Consider the following 13486-nt stretch of genomic DNA (forward strand, 5'->3'; position numbering starts at 1 on the left):
AGCCACCGAGTGTGGGCAGCAGTGCCACTGTGGAGCCTTTCCCCCAGGGCAGAGGAAAGCGTCACGGTGCTCAGGATTGTCCACTTGCACGCATGTACACCAACACCTCCTGCACTCCCTGCTCTTTTTTCACACAAGGGACACACAAAGGCCTTGTTTGCGTTTACCAAAGTCAGCACTGGAGTCCTTGCAAAAGAATAGAAAAAAAAAAAAAAAGACAAAAGCTGAACTGAAATCTTTCAAAAAGCACAATGTTCTGCCACGTATGTGTTATCATTGTTTTGGCATTTTGTCAAGCTGAAACAAGGCCAACACCAGGCCTTGTGTAAGACAATTCAAGCTCATGAAACAATGCCATAAACTATGCATATTCTTTTCGAGTTTGTTTTACACCAACATGTGCTGCTCTCTTAAATTTACAGGACCTAAGTTGATGCCGATGCCTCCCCTTCTATCTCACAGCCACTTTGTTGTTATAATAAAGCCCAAAAAAAAGCTGTAAAAATGTGTTTTCTATTTTAAGTGACTTTTTTCAGTCTTCCTGATCAGATTCAGAGTTGGACTGAGAGAACGTCAAATCGCATGGCCAGTGGGCTTCATGCCTCCTCCATGTTCACACACACGCACACGCACACACACACACACACACACACACACACACACACACACACACACACACACACACACAGTGCAGCAGTGTAGAGGTTCAAGGCCAGCTCCCTTCATGCAGAGCAGGCAGTCAAGAGGAAGGCCAGGCAACACCAAATGTCTTATTAATTCACTAATTTGTTGTGACTGCAGGGCACAAAAAGCCTGTTTTATTGCCATCTGAGGCCAAAAGAACCCTGTACCATGTTACTTACAGACACACAAACACACACACACACACTTTTGCTACCCACTATCTGGCCTACTTTCATGTGCGGTGGTGGGAATAAAGACAGGATCACCCTTGATTACCTCCATGAAAGCACCACCAGGGGACAAGCATCTTGCTGGCTACAGACTCGGCTGAGCTAAACTGACAGTGAACCACAGACTGTGGTTTCCAAAAATCAACAACCCGAGGCAAGAAAACCAGGTGAGCAAAGGTGCAGTAATCATACAACGCTGTATCATCGACTTCAGCCAACGTGTCTCAGAGGAGGACAAGTCGATGGAGATATCAATCTCAGGAAAGTGAGCCTGGGAGTAATCTGAGCACATAATTGTTTCCTAAATGTCTGTCACAAGAAAGAGTCAAACATGCAACGCAGACAAACGGGATGTAAATATCCCTCATATAAGCATCCGATAACATTCCCATCATGACTGCAGTCTATACTCAATGCTGCAAAAATACAAATCTCATGGCAGAACATTTCAGCTCCCCCTTAATTCATTAAGTTGTTTATTTACAGTGATGCGTAGTTTTACTGCTGAGACGAAGACATTTCATGATGACCAACATCGGCCTTACGACACTAAAGACCTACAAAACTGTACCGGGTTGAGTCAAATACACAAATAAATATAAATGCCACGGGTGAATTGAGAAATAAATACATTGAAATCTTGATATTAGTTGTTTTTTCTTAACAACATGGAAAATCATCCAGGTGACTCCAGGAGGAAACCGGATTTTACACAGTTCTGCCCTTGTGCAATTTTGGGAATATACATGTATATACATATATTCTTATATTTTTCCAATTTTCCAGCCTAATGGCACAGCACACTAATTTTGCTTTAATATCTTTAAATAGATATCACCTTTGTTTCAAGATGTTTTTGCCCAAACAACTCAATGTCAGGATTTCATGAAATGTATTGTGTTTCTATAAACTATATCTGAATGAATGAATGCAAAAAGACCCACAGTTTAGCATCAAGATAAATCATTTCATACGAGGTTCTTTAAGTTGAGAAACTGAAAAATACACAGTATGGTAATACAATGGCACTGTAATATAGCGATTGATAACAATTGCTTGCATAAAACAAGACAGATTTGACAGCTTCCAATGAGAGACGAGCTCTGGTGCCTATTCAGAACCAATATTTTAATTTGCGCCACAAAGACTCCCCAGCTGTGTTACAAGCTGGAGTCTAGCTCCCTGAGGTCAATTCGCTTTTTACTGGGACTCTGGTACTTGAGCTGAAAGCCTTGATGGTGAGAGAGCACAGTTAATCGACTTTCTTTCTACCCAGAGCTGTTGTTGTATAAAATTATTATGAATTCTGAAAAAATAAATCCTTGCTGGGGTTCTTTTGTGCTTGGGGTCTATAGCAAAAACCGTACGACAGCAGTTTCCTGTGAAAACATGGCCTTCATACTGAAATGCAATTTCACAAGCTCCTCAACAGACAACAACCGCCTATTTTGCTGCAACAATGGCAGCCTGCTTCTATATCCATTTGGCCGACCGGTGTGGAACAATTGGTTGGCAGGAAAGGTGACAGGTAATTTAAAGAGGCAAAAGGGGAAAGCTGTAGGTAGCAACTGTCCAGCTCGGGAGGGCCTTTCCCGCCAACGTGGACCCCTGGTTTGCACCATGTTCACTAAAGGGCAGCTCGACAAATATATGGACACACACAGATTTCTCATCCGCAGTGTTCTCTGTTTATCTGGTTCAAAGAACTGGTGCACTATACAAGAGTTTGTTCGGAGAAACAGCATTACCGAAAGAACAGCGCGGAAATCTAAATGAACGTTGATGTGGAATTTAAACTGGAAAGAATCTGTTTGTTACGAGCAGAACCAAACGAGAAACGCTTACTTTTGTCAACTATACAGTATATCTAATGTATGAATACATGTGTTCATTTCTTGTACTGCATGAGGTCCTGTCTGTCCCTAAAACTCTGTGTGCAGCCTATAAAGCACTAACGATACAGGCCCTCTAAAAACACGTTTTACTCAAATAAATCAGAAAATTCCTCAGGTATGTAATGTACTTGGCAAATAAAAGTTATTCCGATTCTGTTCCTGGGAGAGCTTGTGCTCCCTTTTGCAAAGAATACACGAGAGTTCAACTAATTATAATTCTAACTGAGACATGAAACCATTCGTAGTGGCCAACAAACGTATGATACAGAAAGAAAAGAAAACAGCGTTTGTTCATGTCAACCTTCTGCGTTTGTGTCCACTGAGAGTTAGTGCTCAGCTCCAGCTGTTCAGATCCAGTCGCTCCGACTTGTTGAGGACCCTGGCTCCCACTGGTGCAGCACACAGGCCCAGAGGTGGTGAGACATACAGCGGCTCGACGGAGGGAGCGCGGGACAGAAACGGATAGCGATGGAGAGACAAAGAACGACAGGGCAGTGGCTGAACCCCCGCGCAGCTGCTCTTGTTCTTCAGGGAACCCAGCCGGGAAGCATCGCTCGAGCGCCTAATTCCGCTAATGTGTGCAGTCATGCGATGTTGTAGGGTGAGGGGGGACTGATGCAGCACCAATCCCGCAATTCTGAAGCTGTGGCCGAGGGACTGATGGAGGGGGACCAGCCTGACTGGGCCGGGGTGGATGGCACTCTAGCCACTGGGCCAAGCTGAGGCAGTCAGTGAGACCCGAAAGTGGCGACGCCCGCCACCCTGAACGGCTACAGCCCAGTCAGGAGGGCTCTCTGCATGCCAGCACTAAGTGGGAGAGTTAAAGGGAGGCAGGAACAGAAGGTGTGTGAGTGAGTGTGTGAGTGTGTGTGTGTGTGTGTGTGTGTGTGTGTGTGTGTGTGTGTGTGTGGCTGAGATAATATCTATATGGTTGACTGACTGGGCAAGGAGGGCTCAGTTGGCCTGAGTGAGGTGAGAAGACATAAGACTGAAGTCAGGCTTTCAAATATCAGCTACCTGCTGTGACACAACTCAAGTGTTTTACATTATTTGGCTCAGAATTCCTCTAAATCAAGCAATATATATTTGTATATTTATATATATATATGACAGTTATTTCAATGTCAAGGATACATTCTAATTATATAACCATTAGAATGCATGAAAAAAGGCTCCGCAAGCCCTAAGCAGCTGAGTAAACCACAGGTGAAGTAGCTGTATCCACAGGAAATAATGCACCAGACACAGAGGGGACTCATCCGCCATACTGCAGTACTCCCTAATAACTAACTGATGACAGGTGAAATACCGGGATTCAGACGACCACCGCCACCAGGGGGAGTAGGTGTACTGCAGTCAATTCCTGGTTGGTAATAATAATAATAATAATAATAATAATAATAATAATAATAATAATAACACATTGGAAGCTATGTGACCAGGTCAATCAATTCCTCTGTATTACAGGTCACCCTGTTCAACAACCATGGATCTTGTAGTATGATCCACAGCCATGGTGTTATTGTGCCTTTGGCATCCTGTGCATGGGTCTGCTGCGGACACTAAGACTTTAGGCACGTGAAACCTTGTTTGCAGTTCACTTGTGCAGATTATTATAAAGATTTCTGTCCTATTAATATTTGATTATCATTACAGGATGTCTGTGTTAAAAGACAATCATGTTCTGCTATAACTTATGAGGTTATTGAATTAAAAGAATGTTTAAACAAAACTCCAAATAAAACTGACTTCCGCCTCGCGGAAACTGCAGTGAAGATGCACGTATCTCATAAAAGATTATTTTTTTGTCCATCAGGATGGCCGGGGTAGACTTCCAAGATGTTGCCAAACACCTTACCTGATGTTGCCTTGACAGAGTGCTTTTGTAGAAAGTCCAGGGTCTGAGCCAAAGCCTTCTTGTTGCAGTGTGTGGAGAGCTCCTCGTTACATTCAAAACACCTGTTACAAAGAGACAGGCAGACACCGAACAGCTTTAAGTTACTGGGGAAATGTTAAAAACAACAAAACAAAAGAAATTCAAATAAAAACATTTAGAACTGAATTTACTTGGCTGAAGTGGAGGACCATTTATACACACTATCAAATATAATAATGAAAGTACATAAAATAATATATAATGTTCTAGAAACTGCCCTGTAAACTGTGGTAGCAAAGATCAGGCGGCGTTTTAGACAACACATGAAAACACAAGACGCCCACGCCTATTGCTCTCTATGTAAGCCCACACACTGGTGGCATCTCGACGTGTGTCACAGCGGGTTGACACACATTGGTTCGGCGTGCACTCTTGGCTTTTCATTACGGTTCACAATAAAGGCAGAGATTTCTCACCAGGCCTTCCAAGTGCTCAAGCTGATGGTGATGCAGTGAGACTCTGGATTGAAGGCCTGATGGTGCCGGACAGCGTGCTGGATCCCTGACTGGTTACAGCCCTGTAACAGAGTTCATTTAAATGTCTTTAGTTAAGAGTCTTTGTGAACAAACATAACATAACAAAACACACATGCCCATGTTTAATGACTCATTTCCACCTCAATAAAGCCAAATCTGCACTATACAATACACTGTGTGTGTGTGTGTATTTATCTCCTAAATCGATTTACAAAGGCTAATTAGAACAACAATGTTATGTAAATGATGTATTTAAATAGTTTTAAATACATTTTTGTGTAACCATTATATTTTTTCATTGAAGAAAATACAGATGTATTTCTTCTAATTTAAGTAAATTAGAAGATAAGATGTGTGCATGCCTCTTTATATTTCTGGTGCAATAATTCACCAGTCAACATTTTACCTCAATATGGGTGCAGATTAAATTCACACCAAATATTTTAGTGGCTGAGACAGAAGTGAACCGTACCTGCTTCCTTTTACATATGCACACAAGTAAATACACATAAATGAATCAAAACGACCACGATATTAAGGGTATTGTTACTCTAGGAGTTACTCTAGAATAATGACTAATATGAATATCAAGTGTGTTGTCATTATATATAATATCACTGTTAAACAATTCTTACCTGGAAGCCACACTTTAAGCACACCAGGATGTCATGGGAGTCTGCTGGCTCTCCATCGATCATGGTCCTCTCCTTTAAGCAGTCGGAGCACACCAACCACACGCTGGAGACCACTGATTTCTTCACCGAGCTCAGGTCCACCGCCTTACTCACATGCTGGCAAGTCAACCCTGATTAAAAAAGAAGAAAAAAAAGAAAACATGCTTTTATGACTGATCTACCTTCATCACTTTTAGGGACCAGTTTAGGCTTCTGAGTCATTTTGTTTGGAAAGGGAGACAATGCTAAATGCTCAACACCCGCTAAATTACATGTGGTGGGACAGCCCCACAGAAAAGAAGATAAAGATAAGATGTAAGATAAATACCCCTTCATGGATATTTCACTAGTATCAAATTAGACAGAAAATACAAAATGATCACTGTTTAGTTAAAACCAATGAAGTTATTTTAATACTGGTAACAGCCAAGGACACTGGAAGCATGTAATCTGCAAATCACTTGATGAACATTTTTACAAAAAGAACTATGATGTGGCACAAATAAGTACCCTGCTTTGGGAGTACAACTAAAGAGGTAAGCCACTATCCACTGTGCTAGCACTCACATCAAAACGCACAGCTCCAACTTTACCAGTCTGGTGCCGCTTCCGTGACTCACCACTGACTTCGTCTGAGGACTCCTGATCTCGAGGTTTTCTTGGTTTATTTGTCCGCTTAGTCATATCGGCGGCTTTCAAAGAGAAGGGGTCCTTTAGCCGCATCTGGAGCTCTTGAATAAGAAGAGGAGGACAAACGTTCTTACTATACAAGGTTAAACTACTTCGACAGAACAGTGTTATAGACACATGAATGTTGCCAACACTCACACTCGTCCATTATCCATGCTACTTTTTGTAGGACACAAATACTTTGAAAACTAGCTACAGTGCAGTCTGTGAGTATCTGTACAGTAACCCATTATAGTGGTTCTACAATGAATCTGTGAGCCCTTTTAAGCTATATTTTGAGGATATTTACATTTGCCACGGATGAACTCTGAGCTCAATTAAAACATAGTCCTCGTTTTGAGAAAAGATACATTTGACGGACAAATTAGCCTGAATTTCAATGATGTCTTTTATTTCAAATCCACTTGCAAATCATTTCCAACGAATGACTGGCTTGGGTTTACATCCGAAAGACATCAGCTCATACTTGGTTTCATCACTGGAATACCAGTCCTGTCATGCTGCCATGTTAATTTCTTCCTCGTGTTGGGGAGATTACACCTTCAGTCTAGTCTGTAGCAGGTGAAACACTGTTCAGGTGGAATGAGAGCAGGTGAACGACTTTGTTTGTCAAGAACGTTCCACTGTTTGGATCTTATAATCCCATGGTAGCCCTTGGGTTTAAGATAATGATCCTACTGTATTGTCCTCATATTGGGGGACCCTGTATGCATTTGACAACCCTCAAGCATCTCTACAGCTGAACGTCACCTTTCCGCAGTCACATTAACGTCACCATTTGTTAACCATTGCACAGGAGCACACACAGCCAAAACAACAGATAGTTTGTAACCGTCCATACGTATGTCGACGAGAATAAACTAACCTATCCCATATGAAAGATAAGCACTCAGTAATGGCAATAACACGGTTAGGAAGCCTCAATTTGCCCCGACAATTTAGGTAATAAGAGGCATATATGGCGTGTATCAAATATATTTAAACAACAAATAAACAACTTTTCAGCAGTTCGACTTTCAACTCACCTCTTTATTTTAGCTCCTATGTTGACTGTGTAAGCTAACCTACAGCCAACAGTGAGATGTCAACTCTTCCTGGCTAGCAAACAGGCTAGCTACATTAGCTCGTCAGGATAAATAAAACATTAACATGTGCGTTTTATCCAACAACCCACGAAGATATTAAGGCATGTCAAATAAAAGTGCAGTGTACCGACAATAACAGCACAATTATCTTAATAATTGTTCGTTTTTGCCTTTGACTTTCAATTATTTGTCGAGCTTTCGGTAGCATCAACTAGCAAACTAGTCAACATGTGACGCACTACGGAAGCTCAGTTTGACCAAATGCTGCATTCACGTACAATGGGAAATCTTCCAGAAAAGGCAAAGCGTCACAGGTGCCGTGGAAGAGCTTTTCAGCGTTTTATTATGTTTTATTTCAAGAGATCGTGAAAATATTACGGTGCCCTACTATGGATGCTGGTTTAATAATTGTATGTCATGTGGCCTTAAATCTTTATTTTTACGTGATGTGAAATTAGCGTTATCATCGACACACATCATTTTTCAAAATGGGTTTATTTAGCGTTTAGGTAAACTCACGTATAGCCCGAGGCGCGGCACACTCCTCCTCCTCCTACTCCTACTACTACTACTACTACTACTACTACTACTACTACTACTACTGCCTACTTATAGATCACTGGCCAGATGTGGACAGACGCGTCATTATCATTGTTCCGTCTTTCCCATGTGCATGAATGCATCATATATTATTCTCTTGATACTTTTATAGGTCATTAGTTACAGCTACTTCGGACACATAGCGCCCATTTGTATTGATTATGGGTTAAAATATCAGGTTAATGACTTGTGTTTGCGCTCACTAAGAAGTGAAAGGAAGGAGTAGTTTGTCCTTCTGGGGATCCATACGTCTGCGCATGCGCATGTCAATGTCGTCAGGGTGAGCGTGAGCAGTGGGTATTTGGTATTTTCTAGTAACGGTAGTTGTCGCACGTAGTATTATTGTGTACTGGCGAGTTTATGTGGACGAAGTGGTAATATAGAGTGTCACATCGTGTGTGAACTAATCACATGGCTCTCAGAAGGTGTTGGGGACTTGCGGGGGTCGCTCCGCGGCTGTTATGGAAAAGTGCCGTCCTGCCTGCAGCTTCTGTCCCTGCACGAACCCCTGCGTCCAGCCTTGTCAACACTCACCACGGTTGCAAAAGTGAGCGTTGCATTTCACGTTGGCGTTGTCTTAATGTGCAGCGCTGCTGCCCAGGTGCGGGGCAATGTCAGCGTGAATGTCAGCTGGGTGGCCCGTGACGCACGATTCGACATTGTCCCCGCGTAGCCTTCTGATATGCCTGTTTTCCGCTTTCAGCCGCAGGGTCGCAGCTCTGCGGGTTCACCTCTGCGCCACCGATCACGGATGTGAGTTATGAGCAGCTGAAGCAGCTCCTGGCGGGCCGGAAAGCGGTGGTTATAGATGTCAGGGAGCCCTGGGAGCTCAGGGAGTACGGCGTCATCCCCGGGTCAATCAACGTTCCCTGTGAGTGTTGTCGTTCCTGAAGTACATATACACTTAGTGTTAGCTTGGCAAGGGAAACGTCATTCCAGTTTGACCAGTCTACAAATGTGAATAGTTTATGTTATGCGCGGGACATGAACAGATTTCTGAATGTTCTTTCATACAAATATGTTTGTTGGTTTGCTGTGTCTCAGTTTATAATTGGAGGCCTTTTTTTATTGGGGGAGATATGCTTCAATATCACATTCCTAGTCAAATTAAGTATATTTCAACATGAATGGACCGGCATACACACTGCACAACTCTTCGTGGTTAACATTCCTTAGATAATCATAAGATAAGTGTATCTGGGTACAATGCTTTGAGACTTTCAACGGCTCCCAGCTCACACCAGGCCCATCCATGGCACAGAGTTCAAGTTCTACTGGCCACAGCTGACCTGTCTGTGCTTCTTTGATTTTGCAGTGGGACAGGTGAACACTGCCCTCCAGCTGGGTCCGGAAGAGTTCAATGAAAAGTACGGCGGTGAAATGCCCCAGCAGACGGATAACATTGTGTTCACCTGTCTGGCAGGGGTCAGGAGCAAGACGGCGCTCAACGCGGCCGTGTCGTTGGGATACAAAGAGTGAGTCTCCTTGCCGCGTATCTGTCACAATCATTGCTTTGCACCTCATTGTCAAATCCACAAATTATTGAACGAGTCATGTATAGGAAGTGTTGAATAAGTTTCTTGTTATTGTTTGTAGTAAATGTGTTTTTTTCCAGTCAAAGTCGATGCTCGAGTACCACTACGTTGTTGTGGCTGAAGGTTATCTCTGGTATATTTTGTCATGAGAGTTCCACCAGCTTGAGATTACTGCAACACGCTGTTGCACAATGCCAGCCCACCATGCAGTGCTCTTTTGAGAGCAGCAACATAACACATGCTTCAAACACAAATGCCGTTTTATTTTGGACGTGTCTCTATTCGTGGAACATTTTCATAATTTTATTGTTTTCTTCCTTTCGTTTCAGTGTTCAGCATTACCTGGGTGGATGGCAAGACTGGGCGAAAAATGAACAGCAGAACTGATCCAGGGAAATATATAAAAAAAAAATTAAGCTTTTAACCAAGATCAGACTGGCAAGCAAGAGTGTAAAGGTGTAAAGGCGTCTTGTAAAGGTTTTTTAAGATGTTCATTCACTCGTCTGTTGTTTTCCTCATCTGTGAAACCAGAGGGCTCAACATGCATCAACAAGTCACATCTGCTGCGAAAGAAAGAAAACATTTAAAAACTACTGCAATGTTACTTGAAGTCACTTGTAATTTAATTTCCTCACAGAACTATTTATAAACCCTTTATGACTTCTAAAGAGACAAATATATAACCTGTGATTACTCTAAACCAGTGGTTCTCAAACTTGTTCTGTCACGTCCCACTTTGGAGGAAGAAAAATGTTCGGGCCCCACCGCCCCAACAAAATTGTGACAAAATGGTCCAACTTTTTGTGACTCCTCCCTCTATGCTTTTTCAAATAATAGAATAAAGAAAATGTAAATCCCTTTCAAGTAAACCAGATTGCGCCATCAGACAAAAACTAATAACATGTGCAATCACAGTTCTATCTGTGCAAAAAATAACAAATATTTGGCAAAAAAATGACTTATTGTGGCTGCAAATAACTTGTTTTGCACTGAATATATTTTCAAGATAATAACAATAACGTTCAACCTGTGCAAAACAAAATGAGTGCTGATGTGTGAGCTATCACGTTGTATCAGTATTAGTGGCTGCAGTGAGCTACTTTCCTCTACACATCTTTTATAAACAGGGTTGTAGACTTGATACGGCTCTAAATTCATGCTCAATGTTGAGCTTAGATCTGTTTTCTGTTTTGAGAGTCACAACAGCAGAAAAGACCTCAAGGAGATCTCACGGAGGCTTTTAGCAAAACGCCAAGAATCGGAGTCGCGCATGCGTAACCTGTTAACGGTGTAACATAAACATTTCCATGAAAGTACAGGCATTCCTTAATTAATTTAAGGATGGGTAAAATGCAGAGAATAATTTCCCTACTGTGGGATTAATAAAAGATTATTTAAAAATATATATATATATATATTCAAAAAAATAGAGATATATTTTTTTTTATTTTTTAAAAACAGCATCACCCCCCGCGCCCCACCTGTAATACCTCTGCGCCCTACTAGAGGGTTGCGCCCCACAGTTTGAGAACCACTGCTCTAAAGCATAATACAAATATCAATAGACAAGGAGGGTTGTTTGTTTCTACATTATCTATGCAAATGACTACTTTGCTGTATATGATTACGAGTTCAAATTAAGTTGATGCTCATAGATGCATCTGCAGTTGTTGCCAACATCATTCAATAAATAAAATTATAGTTTTGATTAACAGAGATGTCTAGTTTGTGTTTTGTAATACATTTTTTCAGGTCTTTTAACAAATGGTGCACAGGGCGGCTTGCTGAGATGACAGCTGCTGGGACCAAGATGATCTACGGTATTGAAGGGCTGTGTCTAATAACCACTGTGTCTCAGTATGAATGTGCCACCCACCCTACAGGGAACAATAACAGCTTCCTTCGTCATCCCTGATGAATGTGTTTGTTTTCAATGGAGGAGAATACCTCAACTATGTCGGTCGCTGCCGGGGACCCTTGTTCCTTAGTAACTTACCCTTTAACAGCTTGAGCTGAAAGTCCAAACGGGACACACACACATGACATTCTCGTGATCAGTTCAATCAGGATGTCTAAATCACCCGAGTGCCCCACAAAAATTAGAGGCAGCTTGTCGATGCTGAATCATTGTCACTGAATGGGAGACTGACCTTACCAGAGGCATGGGTAAATAATCTGGCTCATAGGTGTTAGTGCCATTTGTGTTCATATTATAAACAGTGTTCTCCCAGCAAGCAAGGGAATCCTTAAATGATTGTACATATTCATATTTAACTGTTAAAGCAGGTTTGTGAGTTCACACCGTGAAACCACACCCTATCATTTGGCCCGTTCCATTCGGAAAACACAAAAAGCAATAAATGACTCTGGAAAGAAGCACGTCCACAGCATCTCAATCGTGTGTTCCCCTTCTCAATTTTTGTCTGAATAAAAAAAATTGACGTGGAAGGTGGTGTTGGGTCCGCATTTGAAGTGAGGCTTTATAAATAGAAACTACCTCACCGATGAGTGACGCTATTCGGTTGCCACATAAAAAGAAAGAGCTGGTCTGCTGGAGATGGATTGTTCACGTGACTGATTCCACCTCACCCCCAAAAAGTCCCACGCTGCTGCAAGATCGGAGCTCATCCATCAGGACAGGTTGTCACAGGAACAGTATATTAAAAAGCATTTCATAAATGTGCTGAAAAAACAATATCATCTGGCTTTTGGACAGGTTCACACATATGTGTGGCCTCTGTCTGTGTGTGTGTGTGTGTGTGTGTGTGTGTGTGTGTGTGTGTGTGTGTGTGTGTGTGTGTGCGTGCGTGCGTGTGTGTGTGTTGCTGGTATTTAATGTTTGCAGAAAATATTAGGAACAGTGCAGCGTTTACTGACCCCTGACCAAGTGACCCTGAAGGTGTCAAGAGAGAAGACTGGCCCCTGGACAGACGTGAGCACTGTTTTCTCCCCTCATATCAGGTGCCATGTCAACCATGAATTCCAGACTACCCCCTCCCTCCCTCTCCTTTAATTCTGCCTCCTCAATACCCCTCAGCAGTTCATTTAATTTTCTTTTTCCCCCCTATTACTATGGTTTTAATATGTTGAAAACACATCACACAAATAAGTGCTAATTTATGTCAAATCATGCTGGGGCTCTTTGTTCCTCGGCAGCCGCAGCCCCATCAGGTCACCCTCCAGCTCCGGCTCAGCATTCAATTAAAGCCCCTCGTCCCATCAGAGCACATCACGTCAGTGCTGCACCTACTGGCTGGACCCTGTCTGCTTGCCTGCCTGCTGCCCAGTGGACAATGAGGTGGTAGATGTACAATAATCCCAGCAAAACCCATTGTGCTTCTGGTAAAAGGGAGACTGATACATGATCACATTCTGTGGTTTGCAGAAAGACTAACGGGTGATGCCGTCAGCCACTATAACAGCCACGCTCGGCTCCTCACAAGCTGCTGGCAGATATCTGAGCGGCAGGTCAAGCCTGATTTGGAGCAGAGGCTCGACATTCCACAGGTGTGGGCTCATGAACTGGGCTGCCTTTGACAGAGCTGGGGGTATGGCTGGCAACGGGCAGTATAAAACCTGAGGCTGGTTGACAATCAGGGAGTGCAAACAAGGTGGAACAGCGAAGTGAAGTGCAGCAAACCACAGACAGGCTCTGCTTTGAGCATTTCCTTCATCTTCCAT

At 42.6% G+C, this 13486-nt stretch overlaps 2 protein-coding genes across 2 annotated transcripts in view; one reads left to right on the plus strand and one right to left on the minus strand.

Annotated features, from left to right (window-relative positions):
- usp45 (ubiquitin specific peptidase 45) overlaps nt 1-7728 on the minus strand; it is a 30851-nt gene extending 23123 nt beyond the window's left edge. The window contains exons 1-5 of the mRNA XM_079227474.1: nt 7611-7728; nt 6516-6626; nt 5857-6026; nt 5162-5262; nt 4668-4768 (exon numbers count right to left, since the gene is read on the minus strand). Coding sequence (XP_079083600.1) covers nt 4668-4768; nt 5162-5262; nt 5857-6026; nt 6516-6618 — 475 coding nt within the window. The 5' untranslated portion in view covers nt 6619-6626; nt 7611-7728. The remainder of the gene's footprint in view (nt 1-4667; nt 4769-5161; nt 5263-5856; nt 6027-6515; nt 6627-7610) is intronic.
- A 953-nt stretch (nt 7729-8681) lies between these two features.
- On the plus strand, nt 8682-11521 carry tstd3 (thiosulfate sulfurtransferase like domain containing 3; the record flags this gene model as incomplete). Its single annotated transcript, XM_079227479.1, has 4 exons — nt 8682-8817; nt 8974-9141; nt 9586-9745; nt 10135-11521. 4 exons carry the CDS (start codon nt 8682-8684, stop codon nt 10190-10192), a joined length of 522 nt encoding a protein of 173 aa, XP_079083605.1. The 3' UTR covers nt 10193-11521.
- Nucleotides 11522-13486: the final 1965 nt, after the last annotated feature.

Source organism: Taurulus bubalis, assembly GCF_910589615.1.
Source record: "Taurulus bubalis genome assembly, chromosome: 12".
Taxonomy (NCBI): Eukaryota; Metazoa; Chordata; class Actinopteri; order Perciformes; family Cottidae; genus Taurulus; species Taurulus bubalis.